The sequence below is a fragment of the Hemibagrus wyckioides genome, linkage group LG22, assembly GCF_019097595.1.
Source record: "Hemibagrus wyckioides isolate EC202008001 linkage group LG22, SWU_Hwy_1.0, whole genome shotgun sequence".
Lineage (NCBI taxonomy): Eukaryota > Metazoa > Chordata > Actinopteri > Siluriformes > Bagridae > Hemibagrus > Hemibagrus wyckioides.
This window is the reverse complement of record NC_080731.1, coordinates 2,266,751-2,290,399: the sequence shown is the minus strand read 5'-3', so window position 1 is coordinate 2,290,399 and position 23,649 is coordinate 2,266,751. Positions and strand designations below refer to the sequence as shown.

Sequence of the window (23,649 nt, the reverse complement as noted above, 5' to 3'; positions counted from 1 at the left end):
TTAGTAAAAAAAAAAAAAAAAAAAAAACCATGATGTAAACGCTGGACACAATGTTCTTAAGTGCAACGCTGCTCTACAAAGCTAAGTTACAAGCTGAGGAAACACAGTATAGGGAGTTGGTGATCAAGAGTTTATGGAAGGGCATGAAAGGCAAAGCTCTGAAGACTGATCTGTTTAAGTAGAGATGAGGAGGTAAGAGAGCTGGACAGACTAATGCAGAGTTCACACTGCACGATTTTAGCCCTGATTTTCAGTCGCCGACACGTTTCGCGAAATCGCAGACAAATGCCTGAAATCGCAGGCAAATCGGAGCTTGTGCACATGAGTGACAAGAGCACAGCATGAATTACCAAAGACACAATCTGAGAGAATCGCCGATGCCAGTGAAATATTTCACATGCTAAATATCTGGACCTGTTCGCGACTCAAAATCTTGCAGTGTGAAAGGAGTTCTAACTGAAAACACATCATTGATGAACTACAGCCAATGACAGAGCGAGATACAGGAGTTATAGACCACAATATCAGCAAGCATGGCTTTGGTTGGAGCATAATATAGTTCAATATAGTTTATAGACATTTACAGAAAAAAATGTAAATATAGTTGTATCAGAATAAATAAGCTTTACAATAGCATCAGACAGAAATAAAGCAGAAACATTTGCTTGACCATTGCAAAATTTTTCATTCGATCAATTATGCAGAACACACAAACCTTGTTCCCCACATAGACCATTCGGACTGCGAACTTCTTGCAGGGTTCCATTTCCAGACTCGCATGAGAACTCTGATCTCACGTGTGGTCTTGCATTATTTCTTTATCGCTTCTCATGTGCGTTTGATTGTGAAACATAATTTGCGGACCAGACAGAGTTGTCAGCGATTGTTCCTATTGTGAAGTCATGCAGTGTGAAAGCTCCTGTCGCCGATCCATCGTGCAGTGTGAATATGGCAGCAACTGAATGCTACTCTAGATAATCGTGCAGTGTGAAAACAACCGTGATATAACCACTTTGAAAATCATGCATCATGAACTCGGCATAAAGGACTAAAGCGCTGCTGTCTCACTCTCTTTAAAGAACCAACAAGTGTTAAAGCCACCGAACCATTATCAGGAGGCAGTCAAATGAGATTTGGGGCGATGTAGGAGCCTGGTATGATCCTCAAGCTCAAGCTGCATCCTCTCCAACCCCATGTATGTTTCCTTCATATTCTTCCCCACCAGGCTTTCCACCACCTCCAAAAATTCACCTAGGATGTGTTCCTGCTTTGTGGAAAACTTTTCCCAGAAAACTCTCCAGCTCCAACATCACCCTGACCAAGATAATTGACTTACCTGAAAACAAGTGGACGCTGAAGAAAGACGTTTGAACAGAACTAAATATTAAACAGTGTTTAATAAAAATAAATCCTGGCTGCCAGTAAAGATTAATAGATTAATTAGATTAATGTTAAAAAATTAATCTGCATGTCATTAATGGTGACTCTGGGGTGTAGTTAAGCTTTGATTTATTATTATATTATTAGGGACATTTTGTTCATAGGTGTTGAAGGGAGGCTGTGCATGTGTGTGTTTGTATTCAGGCAAGTGAGTGTGCTGCTGTATGTGTGTGTATATAGAGTGTGTGAGGGAGATGACGAGGAGAGGAGGGAGGGAGAGAGAGAGAGAGAGAGAGAGAGAGAGGGAGGGAGAGAGAGAGAGAGAAGGTAGCGAGAGAAACGGAGGCAGAAAGACAACTGGTGGCGAGAGAGAGAGAGGGAGAGAGAGAGAGGGAGTTAAAGACTGACCTGAGGAATTGTGCATAGTCACAGTCATTTAGCGCATAGGGGAAGATGAAATCCACCTCAAGCAGCCAGTGATGGAGACTGATGGAGATCTGAACATGGTATGATCTGATGGAGATCTGATGGAGAAACTAAACAAAGGACACTGCAACTCTGGAAAGTTCGACATTTTTTTGCTTTAACTAAAGGTAAGCTGAAAAATCTTAACCTGATTGACCATATACTATTATTTATTGACCATATACTAATATTATTTTTACTGATATTGAATAAGTTAAATTAACTAAAGGGAATTTGAGCAAAGTAATCATTATTATCCATTAATTTTTAACACAAATTGAAGTATAATGAAATAACTGAGGTGATTATTTGGTTAGAGGAGATTTTGGGGCAGAGCCTCGTGCTGGATCCTGAGGTGATTTTTAACAGAATCGGCTAAAAATTTTATTTTATTTATTTATTTTTAATAGAATATTCATTTATATGTATATATAAAATAAAATAGTGACCTATTAGTTTAGTTTTCTAATATTAATCTAGAGACAGAGTGTGTGTGAGTGAGAGATAGAGAGTGACGTTAGCGACATGCTAATTTAATTTCTCACACTATATATCGAAACTTTTCTGACTTGAATGTGTTCGTGATTCATTTAATCGCCCGTAGTCAAAATATAACCCCTTTCGCACAGAGAAATGATCATAATCAGGGAAAATACCTTGGATTTCTTAGACACGACGGAGAAATATTTCTCGAGCGCTGCCACCTTCCTCACAACAGGTGCTGTGACTGACTGACTGTCACGCGCGCTGTATTTGGCGCTTAAAAATGCGTTTCGCAGAGACGGACCGTTCCATTCAGCATATGGAATGGGGGGGGTAGTTACTGTGACAAAAGCATCCAAATGTCGAAGAAGAAGCGGTGATTATTGAAATATTGCGATCAGACATCGCGTCAGTGCATCTTATAATATATTGAAGCAATAATGATATCTGGATAACTGGAGAAATTGTTCGACGCCCATTAGAGGTAATGGTTGAGTCCTGATTGATTAAAAAAAACGTTTAACGGTTTTGTTTTGAGAAAGTTCCAGTAGCTCACGATGTCCTTTCAGAGGTCTAATTTGGGTTGAAAAGAAAACATTACTAAAAAAAATAAATACATTTTGATCGGATTTCCTTTTTGTGGAAAGAGCATTTGAACAGTTTACTGTGTTGTACCAGTACATAGTGTTATAATTTTATCATTTTTAATAATTTATAAAGTTATTAAATAATACCAGAGCACCCTGTGATCAATTATCAACATTTTCAGTGTTAAATCAGTCAGTTCGTCTTCAGTTCTCCATCCAGTTCTGGGCTATGAAAGTGGTCAAATGTAAAATTGGCAAAACATGCTAATGAACAGAAAGTATTTTAAGCTGTCTAAGCTGAGGAATGCACTGTGTCTAGTGTGACTTCAATTCTAACTCGAACCGGTGCTATAAACCTATCAGAAAGTATGTTTACAGGATCACTGGGATGCTCGGGACATTACCAAGCTTCTAGTGGGCTCTGGTATACTGGGTGGGAGATGTATACCTTGGGTAGAGGTATATCTTGGGATGCGTGTGTGTCTATTACCGGTATATGTTGTGTATATATATATATATATATATATATATATATATATATATATATATATATACAGCTCTGTAAAAAAATGAGACCACTGCCCAATCTCCAGATTTGAACCCATTGAAGTTATTAAAGCTCTGCAAATACTGCATGATCTTGGGTTATTTTGATGTGTTGTCATTTCCTTTAAATATACACTCTAAATAACAATAATTATATTTTGAATTTGCAGTGGTCTCTTATTTTTTTCCAGAGCTGTATATATATATATATATATATATATATATATATATATATATATATATATATATATATATATATATATCCATGCTGGGTCAGTCAATATTGGACCCTGTGTTCGGTTTCAAATTTTTGAGCTACAGTGCAGATTCATATATATATATGTATAGTATTACTCTTTCAAATTTAGAATCAGCACTGTAGCTCAAAAATTCAAAAATTTGAAACCGAACACAGGGTCCAGTAGTGACTGACCCAGCATGGATATATATATATATATATATATATGGATTATTTTAACCAGTGATGTTGGGGTATATATTGACCCTCCATGCTGGGATGGTTTATTTTTATCCCAACAAGTTGGTAAAGAAATGACAATTCTGGGCTACACACACAGAAGTTACTATCTTGTGGTTTCCGTCTACTTGTCAGCTATTATTCTTCATAATAGTGCATTTCCTTCTACACAACACCTACTTTAAAAGCAGCCTACAATTCTAACCCCTAATCTGAGATAATGTTACAGAGAAAGCATTTTTATCTACCTGGAATGAATGATAATAGTTATGTGGCAGGCTAAAATTACATAACATAATACTACTACAAACCTATCATTCTAAATTATGAGTTATCACCTGCATTTGAATCATGACCATCATGTCAAGCATTTATAACTAAGAGTGTCTGTACACAATGTTTTTGAACAATGTGTTCTTTACAATTTAATCAACAACTGTTGCTTGTTTGATCGAATTACAAAAGTCCAATTTCTAACAGTACACATTTGCGATATGCTCAGTCTGTTTGGTATTCACAAGCATTAGTTTGTTTACACTGTCCTTCCTTGTGCTTTCAGCGTTGGACTGGTTTTCACTCACAGTCTTAAGGGATCCCTGCTATGTAAAGTCTTTTTCCCTTCCAGTTTTCTGAAGCCTGGAGCTGATTCACTATTATTATTGATTAAGTGGTGTGTGTTGTCTACTGAGAAAATGATTTGCTTATATTTGACCACAGTACCTCAAGTAAATATGGTAATTTTCTTGATAATATCTACATGACTATGTCTAAATCTAGAAAAAAAAACCCCACATACAAAGTTTTTAACATAATGGTTTAAGGAAGAATGTAACCATGGTTAAAATGTTTGTAAGGTCCATGTTGCAGAAATGCTTTGTAATTAAAAAAAAACTATAATATGTACTACAATCAATTGCTGGATCAAATATTGGACATATCTTCCTTTCTTCCTTAAACTGGTCTGACACCAGTAAGACCACTGAATCTTAGTAAGTTCTGATGTTTTTAGTTGTTTATTTCTGAATTCTGTTACATGATACTATGTGTTCTATAGAATGGCAATAGATCGTCATGCTTGGAGTATGCGATTAACGGGTTACAGAGTTACATTAACAATACGTGTTTATTTATAGCCAACCAAGGAGCTTATTGTCTTAAACGATCAGCTATGTTGCTACAAGTGAATAGGAGATATCTAGCTAGCAATATCAACAACAACAACAAAAAAAGAGATGTCCATTAACATCTGGGAAACTGTAAATGTTTCTCACAACCTTCAGCACAAAACTACAAGTAATGATTAGATAAAATCAAAGAGAGTACCTGTTGATCAAAGCTAAGAGAAGCTGTGCTTTTCAAAAGCAAAACCTGATCAGTTGTATTCAGTGCCATGAGCAATAGTGACATCCACAGAATACCATGTCTTCTAGTCTAAATCCTCTCCTCCTTGTATCCTTAGATACTCCCATACTAGAATCTAGATTATTTTACACAGGTTTAACAAAAACTATAATTACATGTGCATGCTGTTAATCAGCTGTTAGGCATGTTGAAATTGCACCATTTATCAAGATGGATTGTTGATACAGGTTTATGAGCTCATACCACGGTAATTAGCCTTTCAGATTCCATTTCCTGGAATACCTGTATGCTGTTATGCACCTCCTTATTGCTTGATTAGCAGCGCTGAACAATACAGTCTGAGCCACTTGCCAGATAAGACATCTCATTTGTGGATAAGATCAAACGGATCTAATTTTAATTTTGTGTCATGCTTGGTATCATGCTTTACCTATAAGCCTTGAACCCCATATAGCAGCCTTGTAGTGATTTTTGTGTGCAAGTGTTAAAAACAGAATAAAAATGATCCGGCTTTGAAAAAAGTCCTGTTTTTGTTCTGTATGTTGTTCTGTGTTTTTTAAGTGCAGCGGTTCAGTTAATAGAAATGTTTTTGAAGTGTAGTAGTTCTAAAGAGGAACATATAGTTATAATTTATAAATGGGTTTCAAAATTGATCAGGGTTTAAATATTATCAGAAAATTGGTATTGTGCGATGCTTATTTGCTACAGATCATATTCAAGTACAATGACAGAAGTAATTTTACACATTTTGTATTAGCTTAGGAAAAACCTACAAGAATAGAGGCTCTACCTTGACCTATATAAGGGTTAAATAAAATAATAAAAGCAATTAAACTGTCTCAATACACTGTGTTCCTTCAAAGGGGAAAAATGCAGTGATGTTATACAAAATAAATAGCTTGATTTTCACAGAAGATTTGTATCAGATTTTTCCATCCTCATGAGAAGTTGTTGGCTTTGCTTGAATTAAAAAAAAAAAAAAAAATCCTGGGTCAAGCTGTGCAGAATCACACTGATCTAATTTTAACAGGATTACAAGACTTTCTTAAGTTCTACATTCTAGAGCATGTTCAATCTTAACCAGAAAGGCTCTTTAGCGGATAAGATAAGACTCTTGTGTTAGTTTTCTTTGAACAGAGGGAATGTGTTCAGGCTTACAGAGAGTACTGCCTGGGTTTATATTAATTCCCAAATATACTGCAATGTCTGCTTCTTAGACTCCATTCAGATGACCATCTCTATTTGTTACTGTGAAGAGTCAGACTATAAGCTTTCATTATCTGATTGAGTGTCTTGCCTTTAGGTGCTTTGCTAAATGTGGCTTATAATTATAGTGTTTGCCTCACGCCTTTCTTCAGCACCTAGTGGTCTATTTAAGGGGCTAGATAAAGACACAATAATAACTCCTTAGACACAGTTTTCACTTGCTTGTTTTATACATCTTAAGTACAGTGGAACCTCAGCATACGAATGTAACTTGTTCTGAAGAAGAGTTCTTAAGGGGAAAGTTTGTATTTTGAAACGAAGCACTTGCTTACAAAGTGACCCAAGCCAAGCCTTGTCAAGGCTTGCCACCAAGCTTGGGATGAAAATAGAACAGACCACCTACGCCAACAATCTGTCAACAAAAAATGTTGGTATTGTGGGTAACTCTTTCCAAACAGAAAAAATAATTTGTAAAGTTCGTAAATTCGCTTCGCTTTGCTTTCCACTGAAGTTTTGAGCGACTCCCAGACGTGTGTGTGAATAATGGGTTATAGAGAGAAAGAGAATTTAGTGTAAACTTCTGGTTTTGAGTTCTAATAAAAAGCATTGGGCTGAGGTACATTTTAGCCGAGTGTAAAAGCAGATCTTTTTAAAACACCTCCAACTACTTTCACAATACAAGGCACAATTTCCTGTTAATGCCAAAGTAGTTGCCTTAAAAATATTACGAGAAAACTGATTTCTTTTTTTATATATATAGTATATAAATGCAACAATCACCTTATTCACTCAGTAAATAGAAATAGAACCAATTATGTTTGAATGTCTGAAAGAATAATGTTTATTTTACCTGTGCAATAAATAAGGAATATTCACACTGACACCACTCAATTTAAAACCTTCCACATTCAGTAGTGAAATGATCTCGTTCAATGTTTGGGTGAAAATACTCCTTCCAATCTATTACAAAAAGTTATTTTCACCATATAAGCAAGCAGAACGATGACATTGAAATTAGAAACAAAAAAGATAAGTCTGGTGTCAATAGATGAACTTTCTTTGCAGTATCATGCTTTTACAACTGTGTTTCATGTTCTGTTTTCCTCAAAATTATCCAATTTAAAATACTCTGTTGTTCAAAAAGGAAAGATTTCTAAGACTTTTTCTCAGAATTGAGCCAATTTAACTTTGCATTAGTCAATGCTTCTTTAAAGAGACTGAATTATCTGTGAAGGCATCGTGTTCTATAGATAACTCTATACTGTGATGAAATGTATGCCAGAATATAAACATTCTTCTTCCATACCCAACACATAATAGCAAGGTAATTCCAATAAATAAATAATAAAATACTCTATCTATAGACTGAATGGGATTTAAACATGCCTTCAAAAATAAATTCTCATAGCTCTTATATGCATATATATGCTTTATATGCTTATGTGTTTGTATGCATGAATTCATGAATAGTTAAATACAGTGCAAAATGCATGATCATTCGCTCTGACCTTTCTCAAAACGTAATTCCTGTGAAATTCAGTGACCTTGCTTTTTCTAAATATTTCCATACTTTACAACTCACCAGGGGTAAAATTCTTTGAAATAGCCAGCTAGGATCTAGGTCAGCCATGTTCAGAATTTATGACTTACAAATGCGGTTAACATATGAATATGATGTCTGCAGAACCAGCCGAGAGCACTTTGAAAACTGTTCAGCATGCTCTTGAGGTGTGTTTACGCTAGCAAGTGACAGGTGACCATTTATTATGTACGTGAGTGACACACATCTATGATGATGAATGTAGTAAATCATGTGATGTGCGTCCATTTTGCCTACTACCCTCTCTCTCTCTTTTCTGAGCTATAAAAACACTGGATAAACGTCCACCCACATGCAACATCAGTAGAGCTCACTCCACACCTACAAGAGACAAGCTCCAATCGACACAAATGATTTGTCACACCTAAGAGGTACAGTACACACCTTCACATGTACAGGGTATCTGATGATGTCACAGCTGTCCATGGCTAACAGTCAAGACAGCAATCCCCCCATCTCTCTCTCTCTCTCTCTTTCTCTCTCTCCACTTCTCTTCCCTGCCAATCACACAGACACTAGCCAATCATATGCTGCCTTGTGATCCAGCAGTAATCAAAATGTTCCCATCTCTCAGAGGAACCAAGTGTTAGTCTTCATTCTGCCAGGTTGGTATTAATCACATGATAGGGGAGATATGTAGGTGGTTGTGAATTCACAGGTGAGAAAATTGGGAATAAAAATGTTCAGAAGGTGAATATTCAAGAATCTCAGGTTCGACCTATGATATAAATCTATTAATGTGTCAAGTTCATCTAGGGAGTAGAAGCCCCGCTTTCAAATAGAGAAATCCAAGGCCCCTTTTTTAAATGGTTTCATCTAAATGATTGGACTTAATACCATAATTAACACCATTAATGTCTGCATCACTGTCTATACTTAAACTTTGTGAACGAATGTGAAAAACTGAATTGTCTATATTTTTTTTTCAGAATTGAAATATTTGTTCATTGGTCACTGTCTAAAAGGTTTTCCGTTTATTAATAACCTCGTATTCTGAGCCATCTGCTGAGAAGCACCATAGAGCCTTTCTAACATGTCCATATCCAAATTGAGAGCAAAATTTGATGGGGTTTGAAGTATATTTTTAACTTTTCATTCAGCTCCAGGGCAACGTCATTTATGCCAGCATGAATAGCTGTGAACACCCCATTCTCTCGTTTCTTAGAATATGTTAATTCACTTGACATTTCAGAACATTTACTTGAAATGAATGAATATACCTGTATGAGGTTTGAAATCTCGCGTTCCTGTAAACAGAATTTCTCAGTAACATATTGCTGTTTGTTCTGTCCTATGGTTAGTTTGAATTATGTAATTATTTTACCGCTTTGTAGACTTACAATACTTCACTTCACGTGGCTGATGTGTTGTCTCGCAGCTCTCTGTAGGTGGACATAAGCTAATTATGAGACCTGTTTTCCTGAAATAATTGCTCATCAAAATCAGGAGATTAAATCTGAAAGAAGATTCAAAAGAATTTGATGACTTGTATTAAAATAGCACAGGATTGAGTGTGGAGTGACTCAACTACCAATATTGAACGAAGTTCCGTATATGAAAAATAAATCATCTAGGTGGCAGTGATTTGAGGGGAAAAGATAGAGAGAGAGAGAGCAAGGGAGAGAGAGAGAGTGAGAAAAAGAGAGAGAGAGAGCGAGAGCGAGAGCGAGAGAGAGAGAGAGAGAGCGAGAGAGAGAGCGAGAGCGAGAGAGAGAGAGCGAGGGAGAGAGAGAGAGAGAGAGAGAGGAGGGACTGGTGAGATACACAACTTCTGATAGAGGTTTGTGCTTCTTTTATTTTTCGATCTCTTCATTCAGCCGCAAGTGCTTTTCAGCATGCACCTTTCGAATGCGTGTCACCAATAAACATCCAAATGAAAAAATCTAAGCCGCTCACAGCTATGCCCAAGTTCAAACTCAGTGTGACCGTCACATTCAAGCTCAATGTGACTGTGTTGTGCTGGTGTTTGTGTTGGTTGCATTAGCTCTGACTCACAGCATTCTCCATGAAAGCACAAACAAAGCACATAAGTAATTTGGAGGTGATCACACACGGGGACATTCAATCACGTGGTACCTGCCTCTTCTCCCTCTGCAGTTGGCAGTCAGCCACACACCTACTGCCACAACCGGCAATTTTATTATAAAATGCAGGAAAATGCCTAAACTCTGTTGGAATCTGCCTCCTCAGGACTGGACTCACTGGTTGTAGGTTCTGCCATTTAGCCATTTCTTTTTAGACTTTTGACTGGCTGTTGAGGCCAACTTTACAGATCTTCCAAGGCACCTCCTATATGCTTAGAGGGGGAAAAAGGGTCCTTCAAGTGTTCTTTGGATAGTTGAAGGGTTCTTAGCAGCCTGATGGAGAGTTCTTACATAGGATCTATAATGCAAACTAAAGAATGCTTTAGGTCTATATATTACCAACGGTTGTACGGTAGCATCTAAAAACATGCACAGGGTGTACCTTATTTTTTTAAGGTACATAAGTGGACTTATGTACCTTAGGTTGTACTTAGGACTTAGATTTTTTTAAGGTTTTTTGTTCACATCTTCTATGCCGGTGAGTGAACTGACTAAACTAATTTCAATGGACTGCAATGGACTGGTGTCTGGTTTTTCCTATTATTCCTATGATAAGGTCATATACATTTCTGGAATTTTTGTTAGTAAACATTGTGCAGTTTTTTGTGGGCGGAGCTTAAGTGGAGGCAGAAAGAATTTTCTGACTACTTTACAAGCAGTAGTTATCAAATTTTGTTAGATTGTTTTTAAACAATGACTGATCAAAATCCAAATTTATCTGACTATGTTAGATCACTCACTGTCCAGGACCATGAATGAACTTTAACGGACGGAACCAGATTGGCTGCCCCATACACACTCACTCAATGCATGGACGATGTGACCGGATGACCTCCGGTTGAGTGACCTGACATCTACACCTATCTGATAGAAAAACCAAGTGCTTCTGGCAACTGTAGAAAGGGAGATGTCACAAACAGTTTCCTTTGTTTAGTCTCCAGTCGCTAGCTACCAGTTAGCTAACTTACACGCTAAAAAGTTAGCGTTACATGAGAAATAATTTAACTTGTTCCCCAATTTCTGATGAGGTGGGCATGCATAAGAAATATTTAGACTCATAACCAAACCATAAACAATACCAATGAAAAACAATCGTTTCATTAACCTTATGTGATATGAAGTGTGCACTGCAAACATGAGCATTTTTGAGGATTGTTTCTGTCCAGTCCGCTTGTTTTATTGAGTTTAACCATAGCTATCGTGGGTTTTTTTTGTCTGGCAGTGGTAGCAGGTATGCAATAAAACTTCAAATTGGAGCCTTCAAATTGCACTCCATTGATTCTGTCACTCAACAACACAACAAGACAACATTTGTGTTCCTTGTGTAGCCGACACTGTACTGGTTTGTGGTCGCCTCCAGTTTTCCCTTTGTTTTGCCTCCAGCTACTGCTGTGACATAATCGTGTTGTTGGTCCTAAAAGGGTCTATACAACTAAGCAATTGATGGTTAAGTGCCTTGCCCAGGCCCAGGGGATTCAAAATCGCAATCTTCCAATCAGTAGTCCAGCACCTTCATGACTAATCTACCACATCCCCTTATGCATGGTGCTCCTGGAATAGCCCCTGTATCCACCAGTGGCAACCAATCCAGGGGGTATTCTTAATTCACACACAGTGTCTATTGGATCCATCATTGGCATCCCATTTGGCTATATTCCCACCATGTTCCCAGGCTAGACTCCAGACCCAACACCAGTCTGACCAGAATGAAGCTGTTACTGAGGATGAATGAAAAGCTCCATGTTAAAAAAAACACTTGCCCATAATAGATACAGACAAGATGAACCACCAGAGCAACAGGGACGGGTACAATATATAACCAGCCACTGTTGGTTTGTTGATGTCTCATGAGTATTTTGCATCCCTGGGAGGTGAAGTCTTCAATCATCTATAGATGCAATTGTGGCAGAAAGCAGAATCTTTTCACTTACAACTTATAGAGACAAGGAGCGGGTCAAATAATAGAACACAGCAGGCACAGAAACAATTGGTATAGAAAAAAGCAAAATTCTGTGAATAATAAAAAAAAAAGTGAAACTACTGACAAGGTGGTGCTGATTAGAGTCTGCTGTAAGGGAAATGAAGAACAGGTGCCAGTGGAAAAGTCAGCTGGTGATGCTGACACCTGATATTCCACCCCTGAGAAAACCACAGTCGGAGGCATGACATTTCATGATAGCGTCGCCCGGTTTGAAATTAACCATGCATCCTCATACATTAGTCCTCAGTAATTAAACCAGAACTGGAGAAAGAATGAAGACTTTAAACTGAATTAGGATGTGTATAGTTCAGTGAACATGATGCAGTTCAGTGAGATAAGTATAATTATAATTAGGTGTAATTAAGTGTTCGGTGCAGTATAATTAGGATATTATAAGTGCTCAGAAAACACTATTTCAGATAAAAGTCATAGTCTTCCCCGCTCCTTCCATCTCCTATATTAATTAGCTAACACTGAAGGAAGACTTTCCCAGAGAGAACTGGAAAGGGTGGAAATGGAGCTGTACATTTTAAGCGAGATGAAAAAAGTATTGATTGTTTTTTATAAGAAATGAATGAGAGCACTGGAAAGAACAAACCACACAACATTTTCAGCTTCAGGAGAGAAATGAGTTCTGTTTTTTTTTTTTCAAGGTTAATGCAATTCTTTTTCTTTTTGAAAAAAAAAAGAAATAAATATTTATTTATTTTTTGTTTTTTTCTCCCAATTTCATTGTAGTCATTAGAAACCAGAAACATGATGGGAGTGTGTCAAAACTGTAATTGTAGTGAGTGTGTGAAGAATGAAAAGCAGGATGGTATGTAAGAAAGAGACTCCATAAGGACGATGATGGAGAATTATCTCATCCTGCAGGTATAATAGATGTGTGGGATGAACATGTATGGGGAAGTTGCTTTTGATATACATTTGTGTATGTGTGTGTGTATACACACACACAAACACACACACACTGAGAGAGTTAATGGGGGTGAGAACTGCACTGAGAATTATTCAGAACTGCTCAGATCATATGAAAAATCATGGATGTGTATTCACTGAAGATATTTTTATTACATTCATAGATAGAAATGCTTACTTTTGATATAATAACATACATATTTTTGTTGTTTTATGATGTAATAATACAAAGAGTAATTATTATTATTATTGCAATAATGCATGGAAAAGTTGTTTGGTAAAACCAAACATGATAAAATAATGTATAATTTCCTTTTAAAATGCTAGAATTTAAACTTTTTTGCCTTTTTTATTGTGTCGTAAGTGCATGCAAAAGTTTGCTCTCTGCTCCATGCTGAGTCGAGTCAGTTCAGTCTGGATGCGTTTGAACTGAGATGATAGCGAGGAATAACACACTCCTATGGGGTGTGGTGATGAAGCTCAGTTACTGCTACCATCCAAAAGTTTATATATTTTTCCATAACAGCATGTCCCTCATTCCCCAAGCAGTTTGCGAACGGTTGCATTTTGTTATTTATTAAAGAATGACACATCATAGTTTTATTTTTTTTTTATCTATTTACGGTTGCATTAAATGTTGTGGAACTTACTTTAGTGTATGTTATACCAACTATGAATGATCAATTAACTATAAACATTCAATCCCTCAATTTTTTTATTTTATTTTTTTTAAAGTGGATGGTTCATTAATGTAAAGCAGAATCCAGTAGAGTACCTTGTGCTGCATTATCTGCTCAGTTCTAATCATTTATTTGTTTACATATATATTTCTATAATGCACAAACTACAAAGGGTACTCTTAAGCCCAGGTCTCATTTCCAGTAGAATAATTGGAAGCATTTCTTAGAGAGGACCACCAAATTATCAGCGTATATCTGAAAGATATTTATGACTTTAAAAGCATAATAATGAATATTGATACTTAAATGTTTACCATATCCGTTATTCACCGAATTATTTTGTAGTTTAATTTTAACCTGCGTACTATACAGTGCACTTGTCTATGATCAGGGGAAACAAGACTCATCATCTTCCAGTGCTATGAGAACAAAGCATGCACCAGAACCATCCCAGCCAATCAGACAAACATTAACATATGAAAAGGTACTCACAGAAGAGTAGCTAACAAAATACATGTTGAATTTCAAACAGAATCTTCCATCAAATGCACGATCTGCCTGCGAATGTCCTCAAAGTCCTCAGAGGTGAAGTGTGTGTGGCTTTCACACCTCTGTTTAATAATCATTTGTTATTTTTTATCTAGCTTTCCCTAATTGCAGGGACACAATTTCACATCTGCATATGAACTCTACCATTCAACTATGGCAAATATAGTAAACAATACACTTGATTTAATCACACAATCATTTGAATGCTGTAGCAAAAGCTGGATAAGGGCCTGGGGAAAACAGACTGCTGAACAAGAACAGGAAATATATGGGGAAAAAAGCAAAGTAAATGGTTTTGATTTGGTTTCTGGCTGTTTAAAATTAATGCACTAAACAGTGAAGTGACACTCTTTGACTCTGTACTTACCACATGCTTTTAAATCCCACCACCTGCTGAACTTCACACCCTACACCCGATCTGGCTGATGATACAGCACTAGGCAGAGTAATAAGCATAGGGAGATGGCATTTAACCTTTACAGAACCAGAAACACTCAGTTTTGTCAAAGAAATGCTGAAGAAACTGAACAAAACCACGGCAAAAAACCACTATAACACATTCAAGCTTACTACATGCACTTAAACATAGCTAGAGAAAATTAAAAATGCTTAGCATTCTCAAATGTGTCTGGCTAGCATCTTTATTCTTCTCTAGATGGTGTGATAACACTCTGAAGTGGATTCCTTTCATAGAACTGTATATTTTTATAATTGAATTATATACTGTTTAAGTATCAGGTTGTTAATAATGTTTAATATTGTGGAATGTTTACAAAACAAATTAGTTCCTGCTATCACATTACAGACATGATTAAAGACCAACAAAAACAAATCCTTCCATAGATGTACCATCCACCATATAATCTCTTTGTATAAGCTGTTACTATAGAAACAATAAAATATTACAAGTGCATTAATATAACCTTATTGATTATGTCAAGATCAGGATTATTATACATGCTGTGTAGTTGTACAAATATAACACTCAACTTCTGACCAATCAGATTCAAGAATTTAACCACACCTTGATGTAATTGACCGAACACCACAGCTTACAGCCAAAATGTCAAAATTTCATGCTACATGAAGCTCTAACCTCCACCCACGGATCCCACCCACAGAAAGTCTAAATCCATGATCCACAGGAGAACTGGAACTAGCAAACCTGAACAAACAGGGATGTTTGGGTGTAATAGCCCACAGGGGAACCTAGGGTACAACCATTTATGGCTTTCTAGGATTGTGGTCATGGGGAACCTTCTGTTCTGTAAAACATGAATGTTTTCTGTGCTCCAAAACACCCACTTCATGTGAGGAATGGCTGTTAATTAGGTGTGCTGGGAACAGGGACATCATAATGTGCAGCACAGGGGGTTCTCAGGGGGTCAACAGAGGAAAGGAATGAGTATCCAGTCTAATTGAAGAGAGTGGGTGAGACATAGGCTGAACGATTGGTGAAAAAAAAATAGCAGCTTAATTCTGGATATATTGAATTGTTCATGCAGCTAACAGTAAAAAAAACGTTCATTAAATAACCTATTGTTAATCAGAGCCCACGTTCCATCGCTCAGCCACCAGATCCACAATATGTTCGGTTGTCTGAACTTTCAATTCAAAACACATGATTCTGGCATCAACTATCAATCAACATTGATGTGGTCATGGCACGCATGTCCGCTTCATCACATCGCTCATTATTTAACAGCATAAGTGGGTTTCCTGACTTATCTGAAAGTCATATGGATCCCGTCACTGCCTGGTCTTTTCTCTCACATAGAGATGATAAAAATATTAGAATTGGATGGTAAATGTCATGCTCCACACCATAGAATTATGAATGAAATATCAATTTTGGTTGGGCTTCATAGGAGCATGGTAGCTCTGTAAAGCCATTTCTGTGCCATGCAATATTTCACATCACCTTATATAGTGAATTAATGTCCTTATGACCGCTTATGAAATATCAGCAAACTTCACATTATCCATGAAAACGGACTGTCTGTGTGATTTAAATTCAAGTCCACATTCAATCACAGACTAAATAAATGATCTGTCTGGATATTTAGAAATTTTATAGATACCTGGCCCTCAAGATTGTCCACAATGCTGGGCATCTTACACTAATTTAAGAAGAATTACATTTCCGGCATTTAGCAGACGCCCTTATCCAGAGCGACTTACATTTTATCTCATTTTTATACAACTGAGTAATTGTGGGTTAAGGGCCTTGCTCAAGGGCCCAGCAGTGGCAGCTTGGCAGACCTGGAATTCAAACTAACAACCTTCCTGTCAGGAGTCCTGTCAGGAGGAATGCCTTAACCACTAAGCCAACACTTCCCCAAAACATGTTTACATGTAAGGCATTTGGCAGACATCATTATCCAAAGTAACTTACATTTATTTTATTTCTTATTCAACTGAACAATTTAGGGTTAAAAGCCTTGCTCGAGGGCCCAAGAGCAGGAGCTTGGTGGACCTGGCATTCCAGCTCACAACTCTCCGTGTTATTCCAACACCATAACCACTGAGCTATCATTTCCCTGGAACAGACGATGGTGTTGTTACTTCAGTCAATGTAGCACCAAGCTCTGGAAACCTTTGGCTCTTCAGAAGGTGTATAAGACACTGTTTACTTTGTGTAGAAATGAAAACAAAAGTTTTTCCTCACAATCTTGTCTAGTTTTGTCAGGAAATAAACCCCACTATCATCAGGTGATTGCAAGGTCGACTGGGGACTGTCCATGGCTGGGAGCCACAACCTGCTGTGCTCTCTGGGTGGGAGGAGCATACACCTTCTCTCCTGCCAATCACAGTGATCCTAGGCAATCATGGGCATCTGTGAGCTCAGGTATGCATGAGTTTGCATGAGCAACAGATTGAAAAGATGAGGCTTGGCTGGCTTCACGTGTCTCAGAGGAAGCATGTTAACATACACCATGTTAATATAATAGTGTGTGAGTGAAAACTGGCATGTGACTAAATAATGGAGGAAAAAATATTCCTTTAGCAGTTCTGTGCTTTGGTGTGAGGGTTATGTTTCTTTGGCCATAACTTGTACTTCAACATCACTATAAATATCAATACACCATCCTTAATTAACCCTGGAACTGTTGGCCATGTGGTTGGTTTGGACTCCATCACTTTTACCACACTCTGAATAAGACCATCTGCTAAATAAGTAAATATAAATCTGCTAGGGGTTTATGAAGAGGAATATGCAGCAGGTGGATGCTTATGCATATGCACCAGATTGATTTTCCCCAGCACTTTATTCTTTTCGAAACAGACAAGTAGCTCCAACATGAAAAACAAGCACTTCACTGTGACCGACAGATCTCCAATAGGTCTTCGGTTCCAAATACAGTGATTTGGATGAATAAATTACACACCATTTTAAAATGTCCTTAGAAACACAGTTATGTTACAAAAACAGCAATTTCATGTAATGTCTGCTGTCAAAGCGAGCGAGATTACAACAATACAATCATTTGATTACCTTACGCGCAATCAGAGGTCACATGTCAGGCAGAGCCTTAATAACATGCCATGTGTTGATGAAGAAATGGAAATGAATAAATCTCGGCAGGGGGGTTATTTATAAAGAAAACAATTATGATCCAATTCAATGGCAGGGATCAAAAGAGCAGAGAAAAGTAACCAGGATGAATACTGAAGGTTATCTGATTAATAACTTTACAGAGTACGGAGTTTTACAGTGAAAACATAATAATAACAATAACAATAATAATAACAATAATAATAATGCACATATTATTGATGTATTAAGTAATATTGTGGACATATAAATTTAATTTAGCTGCATCTGTTTTGTGTAAAGAATATCAAAGTTTATGGAAAGTCTGGGTGGACGCTATATGGCCAAAAGTATGTGCACCTCTGACTGCTGGTGCTTCCTCAAACTTCCCCAAAGTTGGAAGCACACAACTGTATAGAACATCTTTGTTTGCTGTAGCTTCCCACCGGAGACCCAAATCTGTTCCAGCATGACAATGCCCCTGTGCACAAAGCAAACTCAATGAAGACTATAAATCTCTTCTAGAAAACTGTATTAATGAAAATAACTTACAAAATCAGGCATTTCCATAATGTCCACTGATGCAATAGTACATGATATAGCGGGTCACTAGCTTAGTGGTTAAGGTGTCGGACTAGTGCTCTGAGGGTTGTGAGTTCAAATCCCAGGTCTGCAACTGCAAGGCCCTTAAACCCTCAGTTGTATAAAATGAGCCAATTATGGATAAGAGTGACTGCCAAATGCTAGAAATTTATATAGCTAACTTTTGGCCATGTCTTGCACAGAGATGGTAAGAGCTTTTGGAGACCATTAAATCAATATTAATCAGTACTGGGTTACCGTGGAGATGCGTTCAGTGGGTTGAATCCCCTGATGATGTCAATCATGGGCATTTATCAGCTTATGTGTACAGAAAAGAATAGATAGCACTTTCATCAGGATGTGTCATGTCATCCTGTGATGCTGTGCTATGAGAGCTGGCTGGTAGGAAGGAACTCTCAGGTGACCAAATTAGGGACAAAACTGTGTAGAAAGAACACAACGTCCATCTGGGAATGGTGATGCTTTGGGAACTTGAGTATATGTGTAAAATTGTGCAACTAAATGTCAGGTATAAAAGTTTATGGAAGCCTGTTTTTGTGAATTGAAACAAACTAAAGTAATTATTTATTTATTTATTTATTGTTATTGATTATTTATGAATTAAATATTAACTAATGAATTAAAATTTATTTGTATAGTGTTTTTAACCAAAGGCATTGTCTTAATGGAGCTTTACCAAAGTATAGAAACATACAATAAAAATGATAAAGTTTAAAATTAAATTAATATTTGTCCTTAACATGTATCCCTAATGAGAAACCTGAGGCATTGGTGGTATGGAAAAAACTCCCTGAGATGATATGTATATATGATATATATCTCAAGAAACCTTGAGAGGAACCAGGCACAGAAGGGAACCTCATCGTCATTTGGGTGACACTGGACAGGAAATGATGTACCTGTAAATAATGTCCTTTCTTCAACAGTTTATAGTCACGAGGAATTGTGCAACCAAGAGCTCCTTAGGAACTAATAGGTCAGCGTAAATTCTAAGATCATTAAGGACTTAGCACATTGATTGATAAATTTCCTATAGCTTATGGTCAAATGTTACTTCAGTAAATACACACGGTCTTAAGACTGCTTCATTAAGCATTCATTTCATATCTGAGAAGGATGTTTGTCATGTCTTACTGAATTTAGTCAGCATTATATACTATATGTAAAATTACTTCTGGAACTTTCTATTACATCCTAACTCTGTGGCTATTAGCAATAAATAAATAATATATATTAAAACAAAGAAAAGAAAAACCCTCTATAGCACACCATTTTTTTACTTTCTCAGTAAAATCAGACAAAGGTTTTGTCATTTCTTTAAGTTGAGTTGAAGCAGTGGAGGTTCAGAAATCTGCATTAGTGTCTTGAAGGGCTACTCTTGTGAAGCCAATTATGCTAATTGAGCTAATACCCTCCAACTGCTCTGATGTTTCTTCTTTGCATGTCCAGTCTTTAAAAAAAATTGTATTTTTCTACTAAAAGCTACATCCTTTGTCCTTTTAGAGGAATATAATTAAAATGCACATAATTTGACCTTAATGATAACGGATGTATCTCTGAGGTTCAGTAACATTTACAGTTTTTAAACTCGTGAAACAAAAAAAAAAATTGCCTGTAGAGAACTTTCGGGTAAAAGCCTACATCAAACAGAATGATTTAGTTGAGCAGAGATTAATATTATATTTAACTTTTTGTCTTTCCTTTTCTTTCTGCCAACAAGTCACAGATTTCATGTTGTGAAGAGCAACAGTGGAGATTTGATAGGTGTGGAAAGATGAGCATGTCTCCGACTGCAGTCTTAATTAGTTTGGTACAACTTAAGAATCTCATCAGTCTTTTGAACCCAGCAGTTTTAAATATGTAGAAACTCTGACAGCTGGTAAAATTAGGACAGAAAATTCAAATTGAATTATATATATATATATATATATATATATATATATATATATATATATATATATATATATATATTAAAAAGAACCCTTCATGAGCATTTCTCCAGCTCCAGTCAACAGTGTCTCATTTTATTGTTACACATCTTCTCAGATTTTATACACCAATCAGATTTGTTTCAGATCTTCTAAATCCCATTAAGGCAGACGTCTCTGTGACAGGAATGACAGCCAACTCAAATAAAGCTTCATAAGTCTTAAGAAAAGCTATGAATGCTAACTAACCCTTAAGATTCATTCATCTTACCCTTCCATTAAGCATTCATAACTTTACAGGTGGAAATTCTCACAAATGTTTCATCAGTTCCAAGGGCATGATGTAAAAGGAAACAAGCGAATGCAGTGTCTTATGTCGGTATAATGTAGCCTGTAATTATGTATTAATGTTATGCAGGGATTTTTTATTGAATGTAAGGCATCCTGGGAAAATCCATTGTAAATGACTGAATTCCGGAGAACTGCCAAAAAACACCTCTCAGACCCTGTTCCAGCATGACAGTGTCCCTGTGCACAAAGCTCCTGAGCTCCATGAAGACATGGTATGGAGGTGAAGGTTGGTGTGGAAGAACACAAGTTTTCTGCACAGAGCCCTGACTCTGACTCAACCCCGCTGAACACCTTTGAGACCTGGAGTCTCCTTAACATCCTAACATCAGTTTTGTTTTTTGTTTTTTACTAATGTTCTTGTAGAACGTGTGAATGATCACAAATCCACACAGCCACAGTCCAACAAAGGAACTAGTGGAAAGCTTTCCAGAAGACAATAACTCTGGAATGGGATCTTCAACAAACACACAAAAGGTGTGAAGGTCGGGGTGCACATACTTTTGAAAATAAGTAGCTGAGTGGACGGATCACCAGAGAAGCACTCTACAAATATCAGCATGTCCTTTTTTTAAATTTAAATTGTTTGGATTGTTTATGCAAATGAAATAAATGAACTTAAACTCAGTGGATTTGAAATGCATAGTTTTCCACTTAAAATGTTTGACTCAGAAATGACAATATTTGCTGCATAATTTTTGCGATAGACGTGCTAGCATTTGCAATACTCCAGAGAAGGACATTCAATGACACTTGATGTATGGCTACATAATGAATTCAGCAGCTGTATTTTTATTTTTCTTAGTGTTGATGTGGTAATTGTCAGCCTTCAGAGACACTGATGCTCATGAATCTGTATAAAATCTTATAAAAATCTTAATGATCATCTGTCTGAGTTGTTTATCTGAGCTTCTGTGAAATGTCAGTGAGGTGATTAGACACAACGAAAGGAAACTCATAATAAGCCAATTATCATTCCGGAAGAAGATTGTAGCTTTCAGTTGCTTTCGCATTCATGGATTGGTATGTTCAATAACCTTTAACCATGAAACACTTCTGACTGTTTGTTAGATCCTTACTAGAGTGGCAGATTGAACACAAATGAGCCCTTTGGAACACATTCAAAATCCTTTCTTTTTAGTTTACTCTCGTATTTGTTGCATTTTCTTCCCATCTTTCATGTAAGTTGACAGCGCTGTCAGTCAAGCGGGATTTGCTCTGTTTTATTCATCACATCTGATCTACAGTAAGGTCAGAACTGGGCAGAATGCCTGAGGTGGCTTTGTGTGTACGTTCCTCAGCTTCCTGATGTTTTCGGAGGTTTGAATATAAACGTTTGAAGAGCTAGATTAGCTCTACACGTAGGCTCCATAGGTATAAGGGAATGCTTTTTAATTCAGTGAAGGCTCTGAATAACAAAAACTGGTTAGTTTTTAGACCTGGTGGTTTTGTGTCTTTGTGTGCTAAGAACAATAATCATAAGATACAAATTTGTGTGAAATCCAATTTTTAACATTTTTAATTTTTTTTGTTGTAAACACTCAGTATCAAAATGGGGAGAACAAATTTACTTACCAATGCAGAGTATTAAAAAAAAAAAAAGTTAACACATGATGACCAAAATATTTTTATCCATGTGACCAACCTTTTTTTCACATGCCTGTTTCTGGCTATAAGCGGTATAGAGGATGCTGTAAGAATATAATTTATGGGGTATAACTGGTTATGTTTAGGTTTGAGGGCTGTTTGTCAAAGAGGAAGTTCCAAGTATCCAAAAACAACCCCAAAACCGCCCCCAAACAGACCCAAAAACAGCCCCCTAAAACCAGACCCAAAAAAGACCCCAAAAACAAACCCAAAACAGACCACAAAACAGTCCCCAAAACCAGATCCAAAAACAGACCCCAAAAAACAGACCCCAAAACCAAACCTAAAACAGTCCCCAAAACCAGATCCCAAATCAGACCCAAAACCAAACCCAAAACAGTCCCCAAAACAGAAACAAAACCAGACCCCTAAACCAGACCCAAAAACAGACCCAAAATCCTGACCCCAAATATACCCAAAACAGACAACAAAACAAACACAAAAAGGACCAAAAATCAGACCCAAAACAGACCCCAAAACATGCCTTTACGGTTTGAATTATTGGTCTTCAAAGTATCCTAAAATTTGACAAATTCAGTCAAAGGTCTCTTAGAAGCACTGACAGACTGGTTCACTCTTATTGGAAAGCTGTGAAGCTTTCTCTACAACATGAATACATCAAGGGCAGGAGTTCTTCAGAGACCACTGTCTGTCTCCACTTCAGTCAGGACAAATTTCCACACCAAAGCATATGTGAGATGCACTTCTTAGTAGCACTGGTGCAGATATATATATATTATTATTGAATGATCTGTGTGTGTGTGTGTGTGTGTGTGTTGTCAGGTCTTGTCTGGTACACACACAGTGATGAATTCGCTGGATATCTGGGACAGCATGCCTTTGGCCTTCACAGAAACTGAGGTGTTATCAGACCGCACAGATCTCTATATGAATTCTAGTCTCTTAAACACCTCCACCAGCAACATCACCAACCTCACCAGTGTGACCTACTACCCATACTACCAGCACTCCCTGCCTGTGGCAGCCAGCCTGACCATAGCCTACCTCTTCATCTTCCTGCTCTGCATGGTGGGAAACGGCCTGGTGTGCCTCATTGTGTTGGAGAATCGGCGCATGAGAACAGTCACTAACCTGTTCATCTTTAATCTGGCTGTGAGCGACCTGCTGGTGGGGGTCTTCTGCATCCCGACTACACTGGTGGATAATCTAATCACAGGTAAGATTCGGCTAATAATCCCAAATATTTAGAATTAACCACTTAAGACACTTCAACAACAAACAAAAACCCACTGTCACAGGAATATAATC

The 23,649-nt window shown here is 37.2% G+C and overlaps 1 protein-coding gene across 1 annotated transcript in view; it reads left to right on the top strand.

Moving 5' to 3' along the window:
* The first annotated feature begins 1,732 nt into the window (after positions 1 to 1,732).
* The window catches only part of npffr1l2 (neuropeptide FF receptor 1 like 2), a 34,069-nt gene continuing 12,152 nt past the window's right edge, over positions 1,733 to 23,649 (top strand). Inside the window, exons 1-2 of the mRNA XM_058374562.1 lie at positions 1,733 to 1,973; positions 23,164 to 23,557. Coding sequence (XP_058230545.1) covers positions 23,188 to 23,557 — 370 coding nt within the window. The 5' untranslated portion in view covers positions 1,733 to 1,973; positions 23,164 to 23,187. The remainder of the gene's footprint in view (positions 1,974 to 23,163; positions 23,558 to 23,649) is intronic.